Source organism: Limanda limanda, chromosome 12 (genome assembly GCF_963576545.1).
Source record: "Limanda limanda chromosome 12, fLimLim1.1, whole genome shotgun sequence".
Classification (NCBI taxonomy): domain Eukaryota; kingdom Metazoa; phylum Chordata; class Actinopteri; order Pleuronectiformes; family Pleuronectidae; genus Limanda; species Limanda limanda.
In genome coordinates this window covers 12,383,759-12,404,416 of record NC_083647.1, presented here as the reverse complement: position 1 = coordinate 12,404,416, position 20,658 = coordinate 12,383,759, and the positions used below count along the sequence as shown (strand labels likewise).

The 20,658-nt window shown below is 43.9% G+C and overlaps 1 protein-coding gene across 1 annotated transcript in view; it reads left to right on the top strand.

Annotated features, from left to right (window-relative positions):
• The window catches only part of LOC133016015 (latent-transforming growth factor beta-binding protein 2-like), an 84,776-nt gene that overhangs the window by 24,849 nt on the left and 39,269 nt on the right, over positions 1-20,658 (top strand). The window contains exons 4-9 of the mRNA XM_061083311.1: positions 5,713-5,721; positions 5,987-6,240; positions 7,603-7,800; positions 10,515-10,715; positions 11,990-12,279; positions 13,755-13,857. Coding sequence (XP_060939294.1) covers positions 5,713-5,721; positions 5,987-6,240; positions 7,603-7,800; positions 10,515-10,715; positions 11,990-12,279; positions 13,755-13,857 — 1,055 coding nt within the window. The remainder of the gene's footprint in view (positions 1-5,712; positions 5,722-5,986; positions 6,241-7,602; positions 7,801-10,514; positions 10,716-11,989; positions 12,280-13,754; positions 13,858-20,658) is intronic.

Sequence of the window (20,658 nt, the reverse complement as noted above, 5' to 3'; positions counted from 1 at the left end):
CACATTTCACACACTGACAAATCAATTGTGATTTAATGTATCAATTTGTTAGACGGTACCGGTATGTGGATTTTGTTACTTTTCAATATGGCCATGGTAACTAGCCGTTTATCCCTGTGCTTGCATTCCTTATGCTAAGCTAACTGGCTGCTAGCTTTATCTTTTTTATTTACTCTAGAGAAATGTTAGCTATATCAATTTTCTTATCTATCGCAGCAAGAAAGACCAATATGTTTATTTCCAGAAATTCTAATCAAATCAAACTACCCTTATAAAACAATAATCAGCATTGAAATTGCGAAGATGACATGCAATTATCTTGCAAAACAAGCTGTGAGAAAAACCAAGACTTAGCTGTAATTTAGGGAAAGACTTTAATGTGACAGAGGTTCATGTTAGGTTATTTTTAATTCCCAATGAACACAAACTTAACCACCAAGCCATCGAATAACTTTGTTGCTACGGGGAACACAAAACAACACCATAATGAAAATGGGGTTGGATGTATGTATTGGTGCATGCTAAGCATCAAACCTCAAGATTTTATGGGAAGAAACACGCAGGGACCTCGGCGGTGAAGAACGAATGGATGAGGGCGTTCTGCATAGAGCTTTAGGAATGAGATGTGTGACCACAGTGGGGGTTGACCACTGGTGGTAGACATGGTTTGGTAGACTGGCCAAGTAAGAAAGGATTAATTATTTCCCTGCCCGCAGAGACTTCTTTCACCTCCTAAAATACACCATGGTCATTAAGACTGACCAAAATCTGAATCAAACTTTTCCCATCTTTGCATGTGAGCCGATAAAGTTACATCAGACTTCAGAAAACAAGCCCATCCTGTCTCACATTATGAAGACATTGACCTGCATTTCTTTATTAGTAATACATTCTTATCAAAAATCTGATATGAAAGCTGACTTTTTGCTAAATCAAATTCTGAAGCGAACAAGTCATACTTGGAACAGGAATCACAGTCAGCCTGTGATAGTATCTGTATGATCTGGAATGTTTTCCTTTTCGTAGCTACATCTTTAAACTATTGGGCTTTGAATAGCAAAACATGAGCAAGTTTGACTGTGTATATCTTTGCTAATGTTCTTGAATAACACCTCCTGGGACTAGTTTCAACAGTCTGCACTCTCCTTCCTCATGTACGAGCTTTCGTTTGTGAAATGCAGAGTTTAATCTGTTGTAGATTCTCCTGCTAAAACAAATCATCTGTCAATTTCAAGGTGTTTCCCTGTTTAACAGCATCTCACCAATATATTTGGGCTGCGTGATTTACTTGTTTCATCACAAACCTGAATCCAAATCTAATAACGTTTGGTTTGATTAAAAGCTTTGAAAATAGAGCCAATATACTTTGTTCAATCCAAAAAGTTTGTACCCCAAAACAAAGTGTTACAAACTACAAAAGTGCATGTCCCAAGTAGACTTATAATTCTTGTCTTCCTTCGTTACTCACAGTCTTTGCAGTGGTTGAGCAGCACAAAGTTTTCATTGTTTCAGCTGTGTGTTTTAGATTTCTGCTGTTCCCTCCAGTTAGACTGATGATCCACATATTCTAGGTCAAGTTGTGAAATGAACAATAGTCTTTCACACGTTCTCTGAGTGAGATGAATGTGTATAAACTTTGATTTACACTTGGTCTGATGGCGATTATTTCATTTCCCATTCACCAAGTAGCTTTCAAATTGCCCTAATTATGTTCAGCTCTTATGTAATAAGGGTTTTTGGCTGACGCTCCGTGTTGGAAAGAGGTAAATGGAAGAATTAAACATTGTTTGATGAATGACTTTAGTTTCCGCAGCAGGATAGAGAGACTCTTGTGCCAACTTGCTGATGGTTTGCCACTCGTCACTCCGAAGGGCATGTCCAGTCCAACACACGAGATCTGTGTCGGGACAAAGTGATAAAGCTGGGAGCTACCGAGTTGTGTGGTGTGATCCAGACTGGGATGCTCGTGCTGGACACCTCTGCCTGCTGTCAGACTCTTGTTTTGACAAGTCTGTTCAAAGCCAAATGGCTCCATCCAACCGCCACACAAGCTTTTCATATCAGTCTCCTTTCTGCACTAGTTGCCATAAGCTGACAATCAAAGCCATTAGATGCGGGTTCGGAGTTCGGTATTCTCCAACAAGATCAAATGAAAAATTTGCTTTGCCAAGGTGAACTTGTGCTGAGCTTGTAGGGCCTGTGAAAAACAATTTATTATTACAATCCTCTTTGGCATCCCGAGCCCAGCGAAACTAGGTTATCTGTCTGAACTACATAAACTGACAAATATGCTTTATTTAAAATTTTAATTTATAGCGACAGAGGGTAAGGAAGCACCTCAGAGACCTACACTGTAACTGGGAGTGAATGAGTCAGCTGTGGCCCATACGTTACTGTGCAGAGCTTCACATAAACACTGTTGTGGTCTAGTCATGCTGAGTGAGCTACGCAAATGGTTTCAGATGTAAACAGTTCCAGAGGATCTGGGTCACTGCATGTATGTGTGTGAGTGAGTGAGTTAGTGAGTCTGAATGTTTAGTGTGAACTGGATCATCAGAATTTCCCTGTCTATCTAAGAGGCTTCTGTCTCTCAATGGGCAACCTACCGAAACAACACACTCACTACCGGGATGATGGGATGGGATGTTCTCCAAGTCTCCGCTATGGGGTTTCCTGGCACTTAAAAAAAGCCACCTAACCAAATTTCCAAATGTAACACCCCCCACACACACACTTTTCAACATCAAAGTGTACCTTGTATTTTGCTTGGCGGTGAAATTCATTGGGTTCTATTAACAACATGGTTTATGTACAGCATCAGCGGAAGCTGAGAGATCAGAGGGTTAGCAGCCTTTTTTTGACCGTCCTCCAGTTCTCGATCCTGGCGTGTGTTTTCACAGTGCTCCACAATGTGCTGTTTGCGCTTCAACACTGCCTCCTCTCCAACTCATCTGGGCCAAGAGACTCGGCTGGAACTGCCATCCATGCTGCCTGTCATCCCTTCACGAGAGCAAATATTCACATGCGATTAGTTCAGATACGAAAGCTATGTAGCAACTCAAAGCCAAGTTATACTTTTGTAAAAAAATTCTTGGCCATCACTTTGATTTTGTAACTTCCACGAATGTGATGAGCTTTTGAGGTTGAGCTCTAATTGTTTTCCGCACATTTGAAATGAAGAATAATGAGTGAAAGTGGACCATGCCAATGGCTTCATGTCTTAGTTGGAGGCCTCCTTTGCTATCAAATATGAACCAATGCTTTGATCAAGTATTTGGACTGAGATTTATCAGCTCACGAGAATGTTTTTCTCTTTGAATGTAATTATTGAGCACATGTTCTGAACTGGAAATAAGACATTTCATGTACTAAACCCAGTCGAGCCTCACACTGCAACTGAATCTCCCTCATGTAATCAAAGTGTTGACATAACAAATCATAATTTGGCCTGTTATTTCAACATTGTATGGTTTTTTTTGGCCAATAAGATTGATTGTTCAATGTTTTTAGGAATATGATTATTTGCGTTATTTCCAAAAGCAAGATCTGCAGATTGATACCTACGTCAAGGCTATGGAGCTAAAGCCAGGCAGCAATTAGCTTAGCTTAGCATGATACATGCTGGATGTTTGTATACAGATTAGAGAGGACAAGTGTCAATTAGTGAGATTTAGAGGTGCTGGAAGCTGTAATTCTGAACTTTGCGCCATAGAGCTGAGGACAACAAAGTGTGATGATCATACTGCAACAATAAGGACTACTCAGCTTTAAAGTGTAGAAGCTTTTCAATTGGCAGTGCACAGCATCAGGAATATGGACTCATATGAAAGACACATTTTTAATTACACTTACTGACAGAGTGCGGCTCGGGCAGCAATTTTCTGTGTGAAGTCGTGCAAGCCTGATGATTGCCACAATTAGAGGCAAGCTATTCATAAAAAATCACGTAGATAGCCCAGCCAACCTGACCAAACCTGACCCGAACCAGACAGGCATTCCGTTTGCCTCAGGAATGGGCAAGTGTAAAAAATCCATTAGATACCTGACTCAACGGGCCAGAGTCAAATATCCTCAACCTGGTCTTTACCATATGCTAAATCACCACATGTCTTATCATCCTTAAAATAGTTTTTCTCTAACTCAATACCCAAAACATTTTTTTCCGTCTGTCTTTTCAAACCATGATCCGTGTAATCTTGGCAGAGGTCTTCAGAATTGCTTTCAAGTCACCCAGAACAAGGCAGGGGAACGGTTCCTCCTTGGATCGCAGGGGCCTTGAAGCTCCCTAATTATGACATCAAATGTGCAGTGCGAGTTGCGCTTGCCCTCGCCACCCCCCCCTGATCTGCAGGACGAGAGGGCAGCGCTGAGCTCATGCTTGGCGGAAGTCACTTTGCCATTGAAAGTGAGAGAGACACAGAAATAGCAACATCTGGCCAAGCCAAGGAAGCAGGACGGGATGCTTGCAGGCCAGGTGTCCCCCGTCAGCATTGGAAAAAACGTGGTCATAATTTGGATTGGACGGTGTGTAGCTGGGTCACCGCCTGTCTGTCCTTTCCACCTTGACACAAGCACCTCTTATTTCCCTGTGACACATCCTATCCCTGGGCCTCGCCCTTTACATTCAGGATCTGGAACAGCAGCTGTTAACTATAGGTGCTGCCTGTAAGATGACGCGAGAGACCATTATCAAACATTTGTCTCCCTTTTCCCCCTTTCATTTAGTGTCCCATTTTCAGTGGCAGCAGGAATGTAGCTTGTACTCTGTGAGGAGAAGAGACATGCATAGGCCTGTGCTACATCTAGCAAAGCTGGGACGGGGTGTGTGTGTGTGGGTTTGTGTGCGTGCACATGTATGCATTTGTGGTAGTATTACGTGTTTATTGGCCTGATTATCGTTGTGTATCTTCAGGGGCTGATTCAGTGTATAAAAACATAGTGTGTAGCTAAAATCAACATACAATAAATGTTAATGCATGGTTCATATCCTCATTTGGTTTTTGATTACAACCTCAATTACATCACAGGGCCACAGGTGTGCTTTGCGGATGTTCTTCTGATCTCCCCGTCATTGTTCGTCTTTGTCTTGCTCTGTTGACTCTCTGTCAGGGCAGATCAGTGGGATCCAGATGTTTTTTGTGGGGCTGAATCCCAGCAGTTTCTGTCTGAGAGGCACGCACCACCCCCTAGGTCGCTCACATGAGCTCAGCTTCCAGGTCGTGCAGCACAGGCTCAGTAATTGACCCGAATCAAACGCTCACTGGTTAAAAAACGCGCCCTTTGCAGCTCTGGCCGTGCTTTGTTCTTCGACCCTAGTTTTAATTCTTCCTCCAACCCAGGGCGACCCTCAGGATGTTGCTCCCTGGTTGGCCGCTGTCAGACAGAACAGGGAGTTCATAATCTAGTCAAGCAGACACAATGGGTGATGGAGAGGTTTTGTAGTCGTGATGGAAAGATCTAATGTGTTAAATCACGCAGTTTTCTCCGAGGCAAACCGACCAGCCACACACAGACACGCACACGTGTGCACACACTCAGACTCACCAACGAAGTGGAACCTGTGAGTCTTGCTCCCTATGGTTGCCTGATACTTTATTTCTGTTAATCAGTGAAGAAAAATTGTCTCTTACGCAATGTCTTTAATGTTGAACCTAATCTTTCATTAATTAGTGAGGGTCGAGGCTCTCTGACTTACAGCAGATGTTGGTTGAGAAACCCTGTGTGCTTGAATCATTTTATTGTGTTATTAATTTAATTAAAACTCTAAATTGTTGTGTCTTATCTATTAAATCAATTAAGCAAAGCTATGACCTAAGAGTGCATGTTTGTCCCTCAGGGATATTAATTTCTGTTGCACACAATCACCTTGCTTAAATGGATTTCACGGTGATGACCATACGTAGCCGATGGGAGTGTATATATGTGCAGGACATCAGCCTTTGTCTGAGGTCATATGTTTATGGTCCTGTGTTGATGTGATTGACAGGACCCAAGTGAGACGGGGACCCCCTGACACCTCCCCTCAGCAGACAGGGACCTCCCGCACCGTAAAACGTTATCCATCATCCACCGGGCCCATCACCTCCAACGCTCTACCTAACGGTAATGGGCACGGCAGTGAGCACAGAAACTGGCACGGACACAGACATGGACAAAACAACGTGAACTCCTTTAACGCTCAAAAGGCCACTGGGGACAGTCAACTAAATGGACAGTTCGACAACGCGCTGCAACCAGCAGGTAAGGAGAGAAAAATAAACACTATCTACTCTCACTTTACATTCATACTTAACATTTACACTCTCAAAACAAACATAATCCACTTTTCGCTCAATTCACGGAAGCTAACACATCCTGTGGTGTCATTGCTAAATGCAACTTGAGCCACAAAAAAATTGGCTGCATCCCAGCAGTTCCCGTCTCCCTCTGTCCAATCATACCACCCCCTCTGCGGTCTTCATCACACTGAACAGATGGATGTTTCATTTTGAGGCTGCATGCAGTGCGAATGTGTGTGTGTGTGTGTGTGTGTGTGTGTGTGTGTGTGTGTGTGTGTGAGTGTGCATTTTTAGGACCTTTTCCAGCATATACCCTGTCAGGACTTAGAGGTAAAGGGTAGAGTTAGGGGTTAGATGTGAATTGTGGTTTGGTTAAGGTTAGGTCATTTGTTAAGGGGGTTTAGTTAGTCTGTCCACAATGAATGGAAGTCAATGCAAAGTATTGATTATGAATAGCTGTGCAAACCTGCGTGTGTGTGTGTTAGAGAGATGTCAGGTATTACTCATGTTATGGGGACCTAAACTATTGACACAGTCACATTGTGGGAACATGTCCTCTTTATGGGGAAAAAAGGAAGTAAACCATGACATTTTAAGGCATGTTTTAAGGTTAGGTGACGGTAAGTGTAAGGGTTAGGGTTTGGCTAGTAGTAATTATAGTTATGGTTAGATCAAGTGTCCAGGAAATCAATGTAAATCAATGTGTGTAGTTGCTGGAGAAGACAGTGAGTAGTGTGTTTGTTCCTGCACGCACATGATATCTTTACAAATCTGCACTGTCACCTCGCCGACATGACAGGCACTGAACACTGGCGCCTCGACTGACAACAAAAAAAAGAAAGATCTCGTCTTTCCTAATTTTTTATTCCCCTTTCACTACCTCATCTTCCTCTGATCCACTATCCAGCGTACACAGCTGTCTGCTGCTCATGCTTCCCTTGTTTTTAAGCCGTCTACCAGGGCAACGGCTGTTGAACAGCTTCCCACCATTACACAATGTTCACTTGCACTCACACTTTCTTTGTCTCCTCCACACATACACATATCCAAAACACCTTCTCCCAAAGATAAAGTGCTTGGAGGCTCGCCCGATACCTAATAGTATTCACTCTGCCATTTGTTGGCCTGTGGCACGTCTACATCACTCATTCAGCTGCAGCGTGCCACTAGCCAGTCGTCAGCGCACACCCTCACACACTTAAAAACCCTTTGCCCAGGCGGGGATTGTGTCACAGTGAGGCTGAGGCAGAAAGGATGCAGCTCGTCTCCAGCCTGTCTCTGCTGCTGCTTCTTCTTCTCAAGCAGGTGTGTGTGTGTCTTCCAGGGGCCAACCTCACCTCCAACCTGGACCGCATCAAAATCGTCTTCACGCCCATGCTGTGCCGCAGGGTGTGCAGCGGTGGGCGCTGCTACAACAGTTGTGAGAAGGGAGACATCACCACGGTGTACAGTGAGACCTCGCAGCAGCAGCAGCAGCAGCAACAGCAGCAGCAGCAGGCAAAGAACCAGGGCTTCAGACTTTGTGAGTGTCGACTCCAGGCCCGTTGAACTTTCCCGCCTGCTCCCTCTTCTCTGTTCCTTTCTCTCACTGTCTCTCTTGCTAATGTTTCCAATTATCACAAACCTTCCTTGTGTCTCCATCCCCTTTTTTATGGGCTGAGCTTTACAAAATGGGTTCCCAGTGGCATGCCGTACTGTTCTGAATACCAAGCTCATAGAAGGCAGAGTGGAGGAGATTAAAACTGAGAGCTGTGCTGAAAAACTTTCACTGTCAATAAGAAAGAGAGACATGGAAAGTAGGAGAGACGGCGGTAGGGCAGATTAAAAGCGGGCCGTGTAAAAAGGGGACTAATCTCACCTCGCGCACACACACGTGGTGGTCCAACGCTCACAACACTTAGCCCCATCTCTTTGCGGTTTACGCCTCACGGCTGGCCCCGCTGTTAACCATTTAATGTGCTCCCTGGGAGAGAAGGAGCGTATGAAAGAGGAGAGGGAGAGGCAGAGGGGAGAGAAAGAGTAGCAGCATGAGCAGGATTTTATAGGGATTACATTAAACCTGCCATTTATCCAGGGGGCTTTGCTTCAAAATCATGCTGGAGTGTCCGTGGGAAGGGAGGGTGTGGCCAATGCCAAGGGGACGCCTGCATGTTTCGTAGTTTGCTCAGCAGCTATGAGGGTTCAACTAAGACACAGACTAACTACTTCTCCTGGATTAGAGGTGAACGGTACACATACCACACACACATACATACAAGCCCCTCAAACATGCACCCATCCTTCACCTCAGTGTACAAGGCTCGTTAGGGAGGACCTGGCTGACTTATGAATATATAAACAGGTTGATATTGCAGATTTATGTGTCCATTAATGGGGTTTTGGAACGTGGTGTGGATATTCCAAACACTTCAGCATCCTGGCAGACGCCGCCCACACGATTACATTCCTGGCACCCCCTGCTTCTTCCCCCGGCAGCAGTTTGTTTTTACGTCCCATTTTTTATCATCTACCAATCGCCCTTCATTATTTAAAGGCACGTGTTAAAGAGCGTGTTAAAAAAGAGATTGCTTTTCATTTAGGCGAGCATCCTGTTATTTCTCGGGTGTGCGTGTTAGGAGAAGAATGTCAAGTGGACAACAAACAGTTATCTCATGCTGTTGTTATGTTCTTTCGACGGTGCTGTAAAATCAGGCTGGGTACTTATAACAGGTTCCCTGGGTACAGCACTTATTAAAAGCCTGATATTAAATCGAGTTGAAGTGTGTTTATTGAGGGAGAAGGGAGTGTGTTTATTTGGTTGTTAGTGGTTGTTAATGAGACGGATAGGCAGACAGGGAGCGTGGCGAACAGAGTCGACAGTTGATTGTTGTCTAAGAATAGTTCCTGCCCCATGCGGGGTTGGGACTGGCCTGAGAAAGACCAGGGCTGCATCTGATAATTCAGCTAATCAGAAGAGGCCCTCCTGTATGTCTGGACACAACACTGGACCCTTTTAGTTAGTTTCTGTCTCTCCATCCCTTGTTTTCCACCCACTATCTGTTCTTCCTCTATTCTTATTCCTCTGTCTCGTCCTTCTCCGGTCACACTGTTGCTAATGCTGTGCGACAGGGAGCTAATTCCCTCCATGCCACTGAGACTGTCCAGTGTCTGTCTGTTCCGTGTGTGCACCCTGTTAGTGTGTTTCTGTCTCTCTCGATGAGTCAGAGAGGATGCAGCTGAGCAGTTCACTTTCCATCACTTGTGTCCTCTTTCATTCCATTGGATTTGGGCTATTCACATCTCCAGCTACCTTTTTAAACCTTCCTCATATTTCTGTTGTGTGCTGTGTCTGAGGTAGAAAAAGTTCAAGTCTTCACTTTTTACATCCTTTATGAGCCAGAATGGTTCTTTTCTTATTCGTCACGGTTTCATAGTCTTTGATGTTTTGAGTTAGGAGAAGTCCGGTCAGAGTGAATCTGTAGATAGGAGCAGGCTCAGGTATGTAAGGTGCTGAGCTGGCACCCATCCCTTACGCCAAAAGATAAGGCCGGAGGAGAAGGCTGTGAAAGCAGTGCTGTCAAACACCATCTGGCCAGTGCCGACCTTCCCTCTTTTTCTCCCCATGGTAAATTGCAACCTATTAATCAAAGTGTGGACAGAGCCCGTTTTGGAATTCAATTTGCTTACATAATTAAGAGCAAGTTTCCCAGCTTTTAAATTGTGTACAGCATTCGATAGTTTGGAAATTGTAAACTATTTTCCTACAGCCAGCCAAGCAAGTGTTTCTTACAGATACGCATGGACTTGTTATTTTCTTCAAATTGTAACAGGATGAATCCTCACTCATCACCCCACACAGGAGCATGTAATTACCTTGTGAGGCAAAACATGCCAATGAAAGAGGTGCCGCACGAGGGGCAGTGTTACAGCTCTGCCCTCGGGACAAAGTTGAAACTCTGTAAAGTCATGTGGTACGTGGAGCCTGCCGATGCTAAAGCAGCAACCAGCATGACCATTTCTGTTTGCAAACTATAACTGTTTGCAAACAAACCTCGCCCACATTTGGCCTCTGCACATGCCCTTCCTGTTAGAACTACTCCTTCTGTTTCTTATTACTGCATCCTCGTGTATGAGGTTGCATAAATCGGTCTAATTAAATGTGGCGTGTTGTTTTCTCTGACTAATTTCCAGCTTGTAATTACCTCTTTATCTTATTCTCTTGACCACCGATCTCACTCATTCTCCCATTCTATGCAGTCTTCTGTCAGATCCCCTGTCATAATGGAGGCCGATGCATTGGCAGGGACCAGTGCTGGTGTCCTTCAAACTCCACGGGGAAGTTCTGTCACCTGCCATTGCCGGCTCCTGCCAGAACCAACCCTCACAAAGATGGCAGCCACCAGGGACCCAAATCTCCTTCCCACTCCATGTACACGCTGCCTCTGTCCAATCAGCAAGGTAATCAATTAACGCTGCGACCAATCAAGCTCACCAAGCTGTGAGGTTTGCATGTCAACTTCAGCTGCATCACTCTCTACTGTCTCCAAACGATTCGAAGATTGTGGAGGAAGTAGACCCCGACAGGGTTAAGTGGATGGTGCAACGCACACCGTCAGAGCTGTCAGAGCTGTCTACACAACTTCAACTTGCGTCAGTTGAACTCAACACAAAAGATTAACTCTGTGATTTTGCCACAGAATGTCCTTCTTTTAAAATACTAGATTGTTCAGACCTTTGTTTTTTGCCAATTGTTAAATTTTTTAAAATAAGCAATTGCGCATTTGATTAACAAATCTGTTTTCAATGTATCACTCTTCCTTTATGGGCCAGCAGTGGAGGTAAAACTCTATTTTGAGCAGAGTGGGTAATAGATGACTCAGTGGTAGTCCTCATATTGTTCGCACAATGCTGCTTTCATCACACATGAGTGAAAATAAGAAACAGAGCAAGGAACCATCATGAAGCTATAAGACGGAATTTAAAGATTTGCTCACTTTTCTTCTCTTCTGGTATTCTTTATTTCCTCCTTATATCTCTCAGGGTCTCACTCTGTCAAACAGTAAGTAGAAGCAGAAGCTCCGTCTTAGATTATTTAAATTCCATTCAGAGATCTCTCTTTCAGTTCAAATAAAATTACTTGAATAATCAGAATTTTACAACATGAGCCTTATGTCTGCATTGTCACGTCGCCAAAAAGAAAATTAGCCGTCTCCTCTGCCTGCTTTAATACACGCACAGGCAGTTTCATGTTCAGGACTCTTGATAAGGTTTATTTCTTCTCCTTGGACTCACCCTGACGTTTGTCTGTGAGTGTATGATTCATGACAGTGGGTCAGGATTCTGGGAAAAAACCCTGGCACTCCCTGAAGATGGATGTTTCCCCTCTGTCAGAAGGACAAAAGAACTCATTCTCTTCATTGCAAGAACCTCTCAGCTCCTCAAAAAATCTGTTTTTGGTCTTTAAGTTTATTTGATTTAAACCAGAGGATCCAAAACTCTTTGTGTTGTTGTTGTTTTGTAGTATTTTATGGTGTATTCACTGCCGGGAATCTCCCCCCATGTAGCGCTCATAACTTGGTGATGAAGCAATCGAGTGTGTGCTAAATAAGTTATGCAGCATGTCAGCTGATAACGTGCAAACACTTGTATACAGCTTTTATCCCAAACATTTCAAGTTTGAAACTATAAACTATCCACTATATTGCATAAACTGTGTGTCCCTCCTTGTCCAGTGTCTCTCCACCCATCCCTGGTGAACGTCCACATACAGCATCCTCCAGAGGCCGAGGTCCAAGTCCACCAAGTCGCTCGGGTACAGCTAGGACAGAGGCCGCCCACCACAGAGGGCGCTCACTCTGTCCAGCAACGCTCCCAGCCGGGGAATGGACACGAAATCACCAATGAGCACAGCAGCAGGCACACACACACCGATGGGAACGGAAATGGACATGACCACGCCAGACCACACAACCGTCAGAACGGCAATGTGGGAAGATGCTTTCAGGAAACAGTCGACGGACAGGTATCGTGTTAAGTCATTAAAGCCCACTATGCACCCTGTCATCATCACTAGCTGGGCTTCACCACCTGGTATGTTCGTTGAACACAGGGGGAGAAAGTGTTGTATAGCCACAGCTATCATTATGTTTCTGTCTCAAACAGGAAGTTGGCCTGTGGGAGTGATTTATGCAGTGTCCAGGATTTATGAGCTTTGACCACACTCGTCATCTCGTGTTCCACCAGTTTGCTAACAGAGGCATGTTATGAGTTAGGATACTTTCAGAGGACAAAGGTTAAAAAATGAAAACCAGCCCATGTGGTCCTTCTCTTTGTTGCTCAAACAGAGGGACTTTCATGGTCCGCATGGAACCATTCATGACATGTGGGTTACTGCAGATATATTATACAAGATAATGTATAGTTTTTCATAGCATACATGAATGGGAAGGACCTAAGTGGCAATGCATGAGCTCGGCTAATCCAAGGCAGTTAAAGGTGGTGTTGTTAATTTGTTTATGAAACACTCTTTATCTTATTTGTTGAAATCCTCTTCACATCCTCATACCTATCAATAAAGAGAGTAATCTGTCATCGGTGACCCTTGCAGGACTGTTATAAACACAAACATGAAATGATTAGTCAGCACAACTGGCTCACTTACTCACCTGTCTACCTGCAAGCACCTTCACTGTTGTGTCACTGAGCCGAGAGGGCAAACACAGCTGAACCAAAAACGGTAGCCAGAAGTTAGCGTGGAAGTCACGGGAAAATCGACTTGTAGCTGTTGTGAGGCAGTGCAAGGTCATACTTTTTGGGGTCGTAGCTTTGACGAAAGGGCCGATGGGAGGGGTTGAGATTTATTGGTTGCATATTTTCAAAGTGTATCCTGCTCTTGCTAGCTTATGCAGGATTACCAACCCTAGCTTTGCTACAGCATCTGTATGCTTGGCCTTAATAAGGCATTATGATTGACTGTGGAGCAGCAACAAAAACAAAAAAATCTGCAGAGATGTTATGCCAGGATTTCTCCTTGAACAAGTTCATTTTTCCTTAACTGAAATTATACCTTGCAGTCCTACAGTTTTTTTTGAATCCCAATAGAAAATATACAAAATAATTTTTCGTGTTTTTATAAGAATGTACTCTTGGCTGCTTCTTTAATTTCAGATTTTTCTGTTTTGCCAAAAATCCAGTAAATAAAGCCTGATAGGAATCTCTCGTCACAATTAGCCAAAAGCCTTAATGGTCCATGCCAGCAGCTTCATACTTCTGCCTTATGTCCTTCTCCGTGTAACCAGTCTCAGATGTGTGTGGTTCAGTCTGTCCTCGCAAACAGGTTTACATGCACACTGAGCCACAAACACACTTACAAAATTCAATTCCTACGTATACAGACACACACACACAATTGCGCACAACCAGGCATGAACAAACATGCAACATTTTTTCTCAAAACTTGTTTCTTATATTTAACACAGATGTCCATTGTTGTTGTAGTGTGGCAAGCCGCTGCCAGGCCTAACCAAACAGGATGATTGCTGTGGAAGTGTGGGTGCCTCTTGGGGTCTCAACAAGTGCCAGAAGTGTCCAACCAAACCAGGTAAGCCCGACTGACTAAAGCCATCAGATCTAAACAATTGTATACTCCTACTTTGTTCCAATAAATCCCCTCTTTTTCTAATCGGTTATTATTTTCTGTTGTGCTCTCGGTCTGATGATCTCTCTGTGTCTTTATATTGTTCAAAACAGCCAGACGGGCTGGGCTCTGATTTCATTGTGGTCTACAATATTGTGTTTTGTCAGTGACGCTTCTTATATTCCCAAACAGCAGATCTACACTTGGTGGATGTTTTAAGCATTCATCACAGACGGAAACAATACAGACGCCTGCTGCTGCTGATTAGCAAACAGGAGCCATCATTAGATCCCTGATCTACTTTCCTGTAGATCAGGGATCCTGCGTGGCTTACCCGTGCAACCAGTAGTAAAAATTAAGCAGTTTGCGCTTCTATAAAACCAAAACCAAAGAGTGAATGAAAACACATTTAGCATGAAGACGATAGTCTGGCACGAGTGCCACCCACCCTGTGGGCAGAATGAGCCAGCCTAGCCTTAAAAAAGTGAGGAAATGAGCAGCCCAACCAAAGCTGCGGTAGGTTAGAGAAACAGCAGCAGGGCGGTTATATACGCTGGCTGGCAGGGTGGTAGCTGACACCCTTTGCTGTGGATAGAGAGTCTAGCTCAGCCTGACAGCTCTTGAAGGGCATGGTTATGTTCTCATAGTCCTCAGGGGAGGCAGCTACAGTATGGTGGCACACAGGAACACTTTTCTTTAAGTTGTTTCCCAGCACTCTTATTCATATTACGACCATTGCCCGCAGATGTCACACCCGCTGTCAGAGTGCGTGTGCCTCGTTTAAGGTCTGACTGGACCTTAATTAGAAGCAGACATAATCCCTCTGTGTCTCCCCCATCTATCACAGATACCGCTCTTCCTAAGTCCCCGGCACGATGTCTTTTGGCTCCCAGATGTTTTCTTCTGCTTCTTTGAAGTGTGCGGGAGGAACAGAGCGAATACCCCGCTCACTCATTTTTATGGTTGTTTTGGGGGTGGGGGCTGCACACTGTAGGCCTGGGTCCTAGGTCACACGCAGGCAGGGAAGAAAGGATCGAGAATGAAAGAGAGGAAAAATGTAGTCAAAATGAAGTCATATACTATGACCCAGAAGTCTTGGACAGAGCTTTATAAGATAAATGCTTTGAATTCCTCCAAAGTGTTATTGTTCTCAGTTTAGACTCTTGGCCGGATCTTTCAGTTGCTTTTCTCCCTGACTGGTCTACATGTGTGCTTCTCATGTGTTTCACGGGAATTATGCGCATCCTAGAGACAACAGCCAAAGCGGTTCTTTTCATTTTATTTCATAGTGAATGGGACAGCCATCAGCTCGCAGTGTCAAGGAAAGTCATATAGCTTTAGGAGTCTCCTGTGTCTCCTGTTGAGTGCGTGATAATGATGTCATGAAAGCCCCCTTTGTTTTGGGGGTGTAACGCTACCTTTGGTCACTTTATAGCCGGTTAGAAATTGCACTGTTGACTGAGAGCAAACATTACTACATTTTTTTTAATTACATTTAGAGAGGATGCCAATATAAGCATAGTTTAATGTTGTTCTGTTGCAGACAGGATTCTTAGTAAGTCATTGCTTCCTGGAATTACTTCAAATATCTACATCCATTTTCTCATTCTAGGTCCATTCAGCCTCCCCGTTAATGTCAGTTCATTTGCATCACTCAATCTATTTATGCAAACTCATAATATATTGCTGTTGTTGTAGTCTGGCTGGGTTTTTATGTAAAGTCTCTGATGTTATTCAGGACGGTTGACGACGTTGTATAACAGGATGTAATTTATTATTGTACTGGGACAAGGACTTTATGTTGCTGTTATGTCAATAACAAAGAATAGTATGTGTGTATAGTGTGTGCATATGTGTCTGTATTTGAAAAAGAGGTCTGACGTTATGAGGGCTCGAATACCAGTGAGTCCCATTTCAGTGGAAGCTGAAGCCTTAAGGAGCCAGTGCTTTTAAATACTACATGCTGAGGATTCCTGGCTCGTAATAAGATCCAGATCAACCAGAACAGGCTGCAACGCAGACCCTCTGGTTCTTATGATGAGGAGAAAAAAATGTGCCCTGTGCATTGTTTGAATTTGTAAGTAGTTTGATGTAAGATTCTGGTAGAGACTGATGCAGAGCTGGTCAGAACTGTCCTCATGTGTCAAGGTTAACCAGTAATATAGGAAGTGCGTGTGTGTGTGTGGGGGGGGTTCAGGTATTATTTATATTTTGGGCCCGAGGTGTGTCTCATGCATGCTCCTATAGTGAGTCCGGGTCTTGCCTATTATCTCCACTTTCCACACATGGTTCAGATCAAAATAGACAGTGAAAATGATTTTTCACAACAGTTTCAAAGTGGTTTCAATCTCTCGAATACGTCACAAACATACATTCTTGCATCACTTCCTGTCACTGTTTCAAAGTAAAAGCTCTCTTGTGTTTCTGTCTAAATCCATTAATTTGTTTTAACAAGGTTTTTTATTGGTTCAGCTTAACATTGAAGAGTCCTGGCATTTAGTTGAGTAAATAGGCCTATGAGGAAATAGTGTAGTCATACCAGAAAGCTCACGTAGCAGCTTTGCAGCAGAACCGCAGCAGGTCTGTTCCCAGTGACACAACTCTGTGTGTGTGTGTGGGTGCGTGCATGTGTGTGAGTTTGTGTCAATTTATTTGCACAAGTAACAAACAAATACACAGCAGAAACTGAATCCACTGCATAATGAGAGGAATTTAGTTTTATTTGCATCTGAGAATGACTCAGTCTGATGTTCACGCACCCTTCTGAAGTCCGTTTGCTGTTGCTTGAGTCTGACCAATACTGTAGTGTTGGCATGAATCCCTCGTTCATTGTGTGTTTAACCGCGAAAGGGATTCCACAAACCATTAGTCTTCCCATCTGTCACTGTTGGGCAGCTTCCCTCTCCGTGACTCTCCCCGTCTGCGATGCTGGGAGGCTTCCCAGGGAGCCAGATCAGACGTCCCCAGAGTCCAAAACAAACCACCACACCCACAGGAGCCTTGGCTTCCTCTGACGCCACCTCCCTGGGTCATCGAGGTTAGCGTGATGTCAGTGCCCTTGTGCTATCTTTACCCAAAACTCTATGTGAGTTGTGTACTTGTTCCGATATGCCAACCCCCTCTCTGTTTCTCTCAGTAATGAGGACAGATCTCCTCATGAGGTTTAGATCAATAAAGGCAGATGAGGCAAAGCAGGAGAAGATCCACGACGTGCAGATCTGCCCACATGAACTCATCTCTCCCAAATCTCCCATCTATTCCCCAGACAATTAATCTGACATCCATCGAGGGGCCAAAGCCTGCACTTATTGCTTTTTATAAGCGCTGATCAAACATGAACACTTGTTAATGACCAACAAAAACCAGAGATGCAGCGAATTTGCTCTAGAAAAAGGCTGCGAAAGAACAGATGCATTGGACCGGCTCCACGGCAGCTTCTCATGGTGATTAGACAAAGACGTCACATGTCCTTGACAGCATTTGATGCATTGATGTTGACTTAGCTTTATCCCTTCACAACTAGAATGATGGAATCTATTAGCTGGGCAGCAGTATGGCTAATCAGGGCTGAAGCAGACCTAACCACTATGAGAATTAAATCCCAGTTGGAGGCAGATGGATATGAATTTTTGGTACATTTGTTAATTGGATACGAGCTAAGTTGACATTTTTATTTTGAATGTACTGTGGACTGCCTTCTTCTGGAACCAGCCCAGTTGGTTAATATTCCACAGTGAGTTGGAGATTATGGAGGAATGTGGATCTGTTTTAAATGTGTGTTTGATGCTTGTTACTTTGCCATAAGCATCCTGGAGAGGGGCTTTAAGCAAAATTGTCAAACTACAAACAGAGATGTAAAATGCATTCTTTCGTGAATGAAAGCAATAAAAACTATGTTGTGAGTAAAGATTTAATGTTGCAGGAAAATGATATAATCTCTTCATCAAAGCATTGCTTTGCAGTGTTGCATATGTGCTTGTGACACGATCGTGTTGAAGCAATACGATGCAGAAATACAGCTCCAACTGTTAATGATTGAGTAAATATCCCGTAGCTTGTAGACTGGTTTCGTGTCCATGTCTGTATCAGGAGGAGACTGTTGATATTAGTCCCATGTGTACTTTCTGATTAGTCTTTGCTTCACGAGCAGAGACACATTATTTACTGGGCACGCAATATGGACAGTGCCAGAATGGCAAATATTGCGTGTGCCAAAGCGTTTGCTCTAATCAAGCATTGGCTCAAAAGCCAAGACAAGATGGCATTGCCATGTTAAAGACTCTCCAGACCTGAAACCCTCCATGGTGATTAAAGAGCTCTGTTTGCTCCTGGTTTTCTCTCTGAGGCACCAGTTTGTCCCGTGGCGGCATGTCAGGAAGTAAATTGCTGGAAAGGGTCCGGAGGGGAGACTTGGCTTTTGTATTAGTTGTATATCTAGAGAGCCGACCCCAATGGAATGGAAAAGAAAGACAATCTCTGTTTCCCCTCCTGTGGATGCCATCCATCCATCCATCCCTCCTCCCTCCTTTCTCCCACACATTCTCAGGTTTTCCAGCCAGTTAAGGAGAGAAGTCCAACACTGAGGTTGCCTCTCAGACAGGTCCCAGGGGAAGCTGGTGAAGGGCTCTGAGCCCCGTGATTGATAGACCAGACCTCTCAGTCATCTCAGAAGAACGGCCCCAGGCTGGGTGGTCCACAGCGATTGTACCAAATTAACGATTAAAGATTTCTATATAGCTGAGGAATCCATTTAACAACATACGCTCCCTCTATTCTCAGCCCGCTGCATCCCTCTCTCTTTACTTTCTCCCTAATTTTGCATAAGCTGCTATTTAATTCCAATGCCCACAGCAGTGCCCTCCTCGGAAGAAGTTTAACTCGCTTAAAGTAGTCCTATGGAATTTATTCTAATTTGGTTTGGGACAGCATCTCCAATCAAGAAGCTTCAAGGATTTTGAATCAAGGGAATTTAAGCAAATATTTCTGAGCAGTTGCCAGAGGAATGCAAAACACTTTTGAATGGAAACGGACAATAAATTAGTGAAGGGTGACAAAGTCTTTTGTAGAACAGGGCTAAACGGATAGACAACAATTGGATGTTTTTGTCTGTAGCCTGAGTGGATACAGACCAGTCTGGGTCTACAGTCTTTGTAACCGAGGGTGACAGTAATAATGCGCAGCTTGAGCGCACTCTTGCAAGCCACTGCCCGTGCCACTCTTATTCTTTCTACACAAATGACTGCAGAAACGAGCATGAGAACGGATGCATCATTAAATTCGTCACCCTTGGCTTTTTTAAATATAATTATGAATATTTCACGGTCAGGTTGCTGCTGTGGTGAATGCTCTTTCCAGTTTCCGGTGCAGTAGCCAAGGATTCCAACACAAGACTCAACTAAAATGATTTACCAAGCCTTGTTCCCAAATCAGAATTGAATCAATCAATCACACATCAAAGACAATCTGTATCTTATAAATGCATCGTTTAGGAGGCAGCCAGTATTTAATGAGGGCTGTTGTCAACTTCTGTATGCTGAGTTTCAGCAGCTGGTTTTTAAACTTTACTGCAAACAAATTGCCCCGAGGGAACAATAAAGATCTAGTGAAAAAGACTCTTGATAGCCAGCATTCTTTAGATCTATGGGATACAAAATAGATTATATGTGCAATTAAAGTAATAAACATATTTTGTTAATGCATCCTGTAGGTGGAAACATACCAATTTTACATCACTGTTTAAGGTCAGTGTGATGCTTCTTAAATGATCAGCCGTTAAAGGGATAGTTCACCAAATTTAAATTTAAAATTCCCTCAAACACTTCACCCACCCCTCCATCAGCATAGTGATGAGTAGATATTGTGAGAATTTTCCTTTTTCGGACTTTTGCTACAGAAACCAACACAAAAGACAAGCAGAGTATTGAAACTCAGATTCACGTTAAAGTTGTTACTGATTGCTGAGGTCCTTTCCTCCTTGCTAATAAGCTTTATTGAGACTCCTGAACAACCCCTACCCTTGGCATGTGCGTCCTGCTGTCACTCAGGCCAGACTTTCCCTGATCCTAACGCCGCAGGAGGACGTGCCCACTGCCCAACCACAACATCTCATTACCCAGAACTTTTGGATGGGGGATTATAGTGGTGTGGAGAAAGATGAGGAGGTGGGCAGACGGGAACAGGGGTGTCGCCATGACACAGTTTCCCCCTTTTCCCCATTGCCCCCTTCGTTCTGACCCACTTCTGCCCTGTCAACCCTCAGGTACACTGACCCTACTTGGTCCACTGGGTCACAGCAGGACCAAAACATAACTCAGCTCCAAGACCTTGTTCCCAGAAAACCTCCATGTGGCACACATTCCAGGCACTCCTGGGAAAATGACACAAACTCATGACTGATTGCTGGGCTGTGTGTTTACACGGTTGTTGTGTCGGTAGCTTCTACATGTTGAAGTGTGTTGAGGTCTGTTTTTCTAGCAACTGGGTTTAGAACCTCAAAACTGCACAGGGCACTATTCTCACAATTTTCAAACTTTGAAATTGAATGGATAAGCAACTGAAACACCGAAGGGGTTTTACGTATGGGTTCCCTTTTGCTTTCTGTCCAGTGACATAGGTTCATGAAGATGACAGATTGACAGACTATAGAGAGGTCGCTCACTCAGCACTTTGGTTAGCTGGAGTTTTGGTCACAAACACAGTGTGACTTTTTCCCCTTTCCCAGAGCCCTCTGCCAGGAAAAGAGATGTGTTATCTTTACTGGCAAGG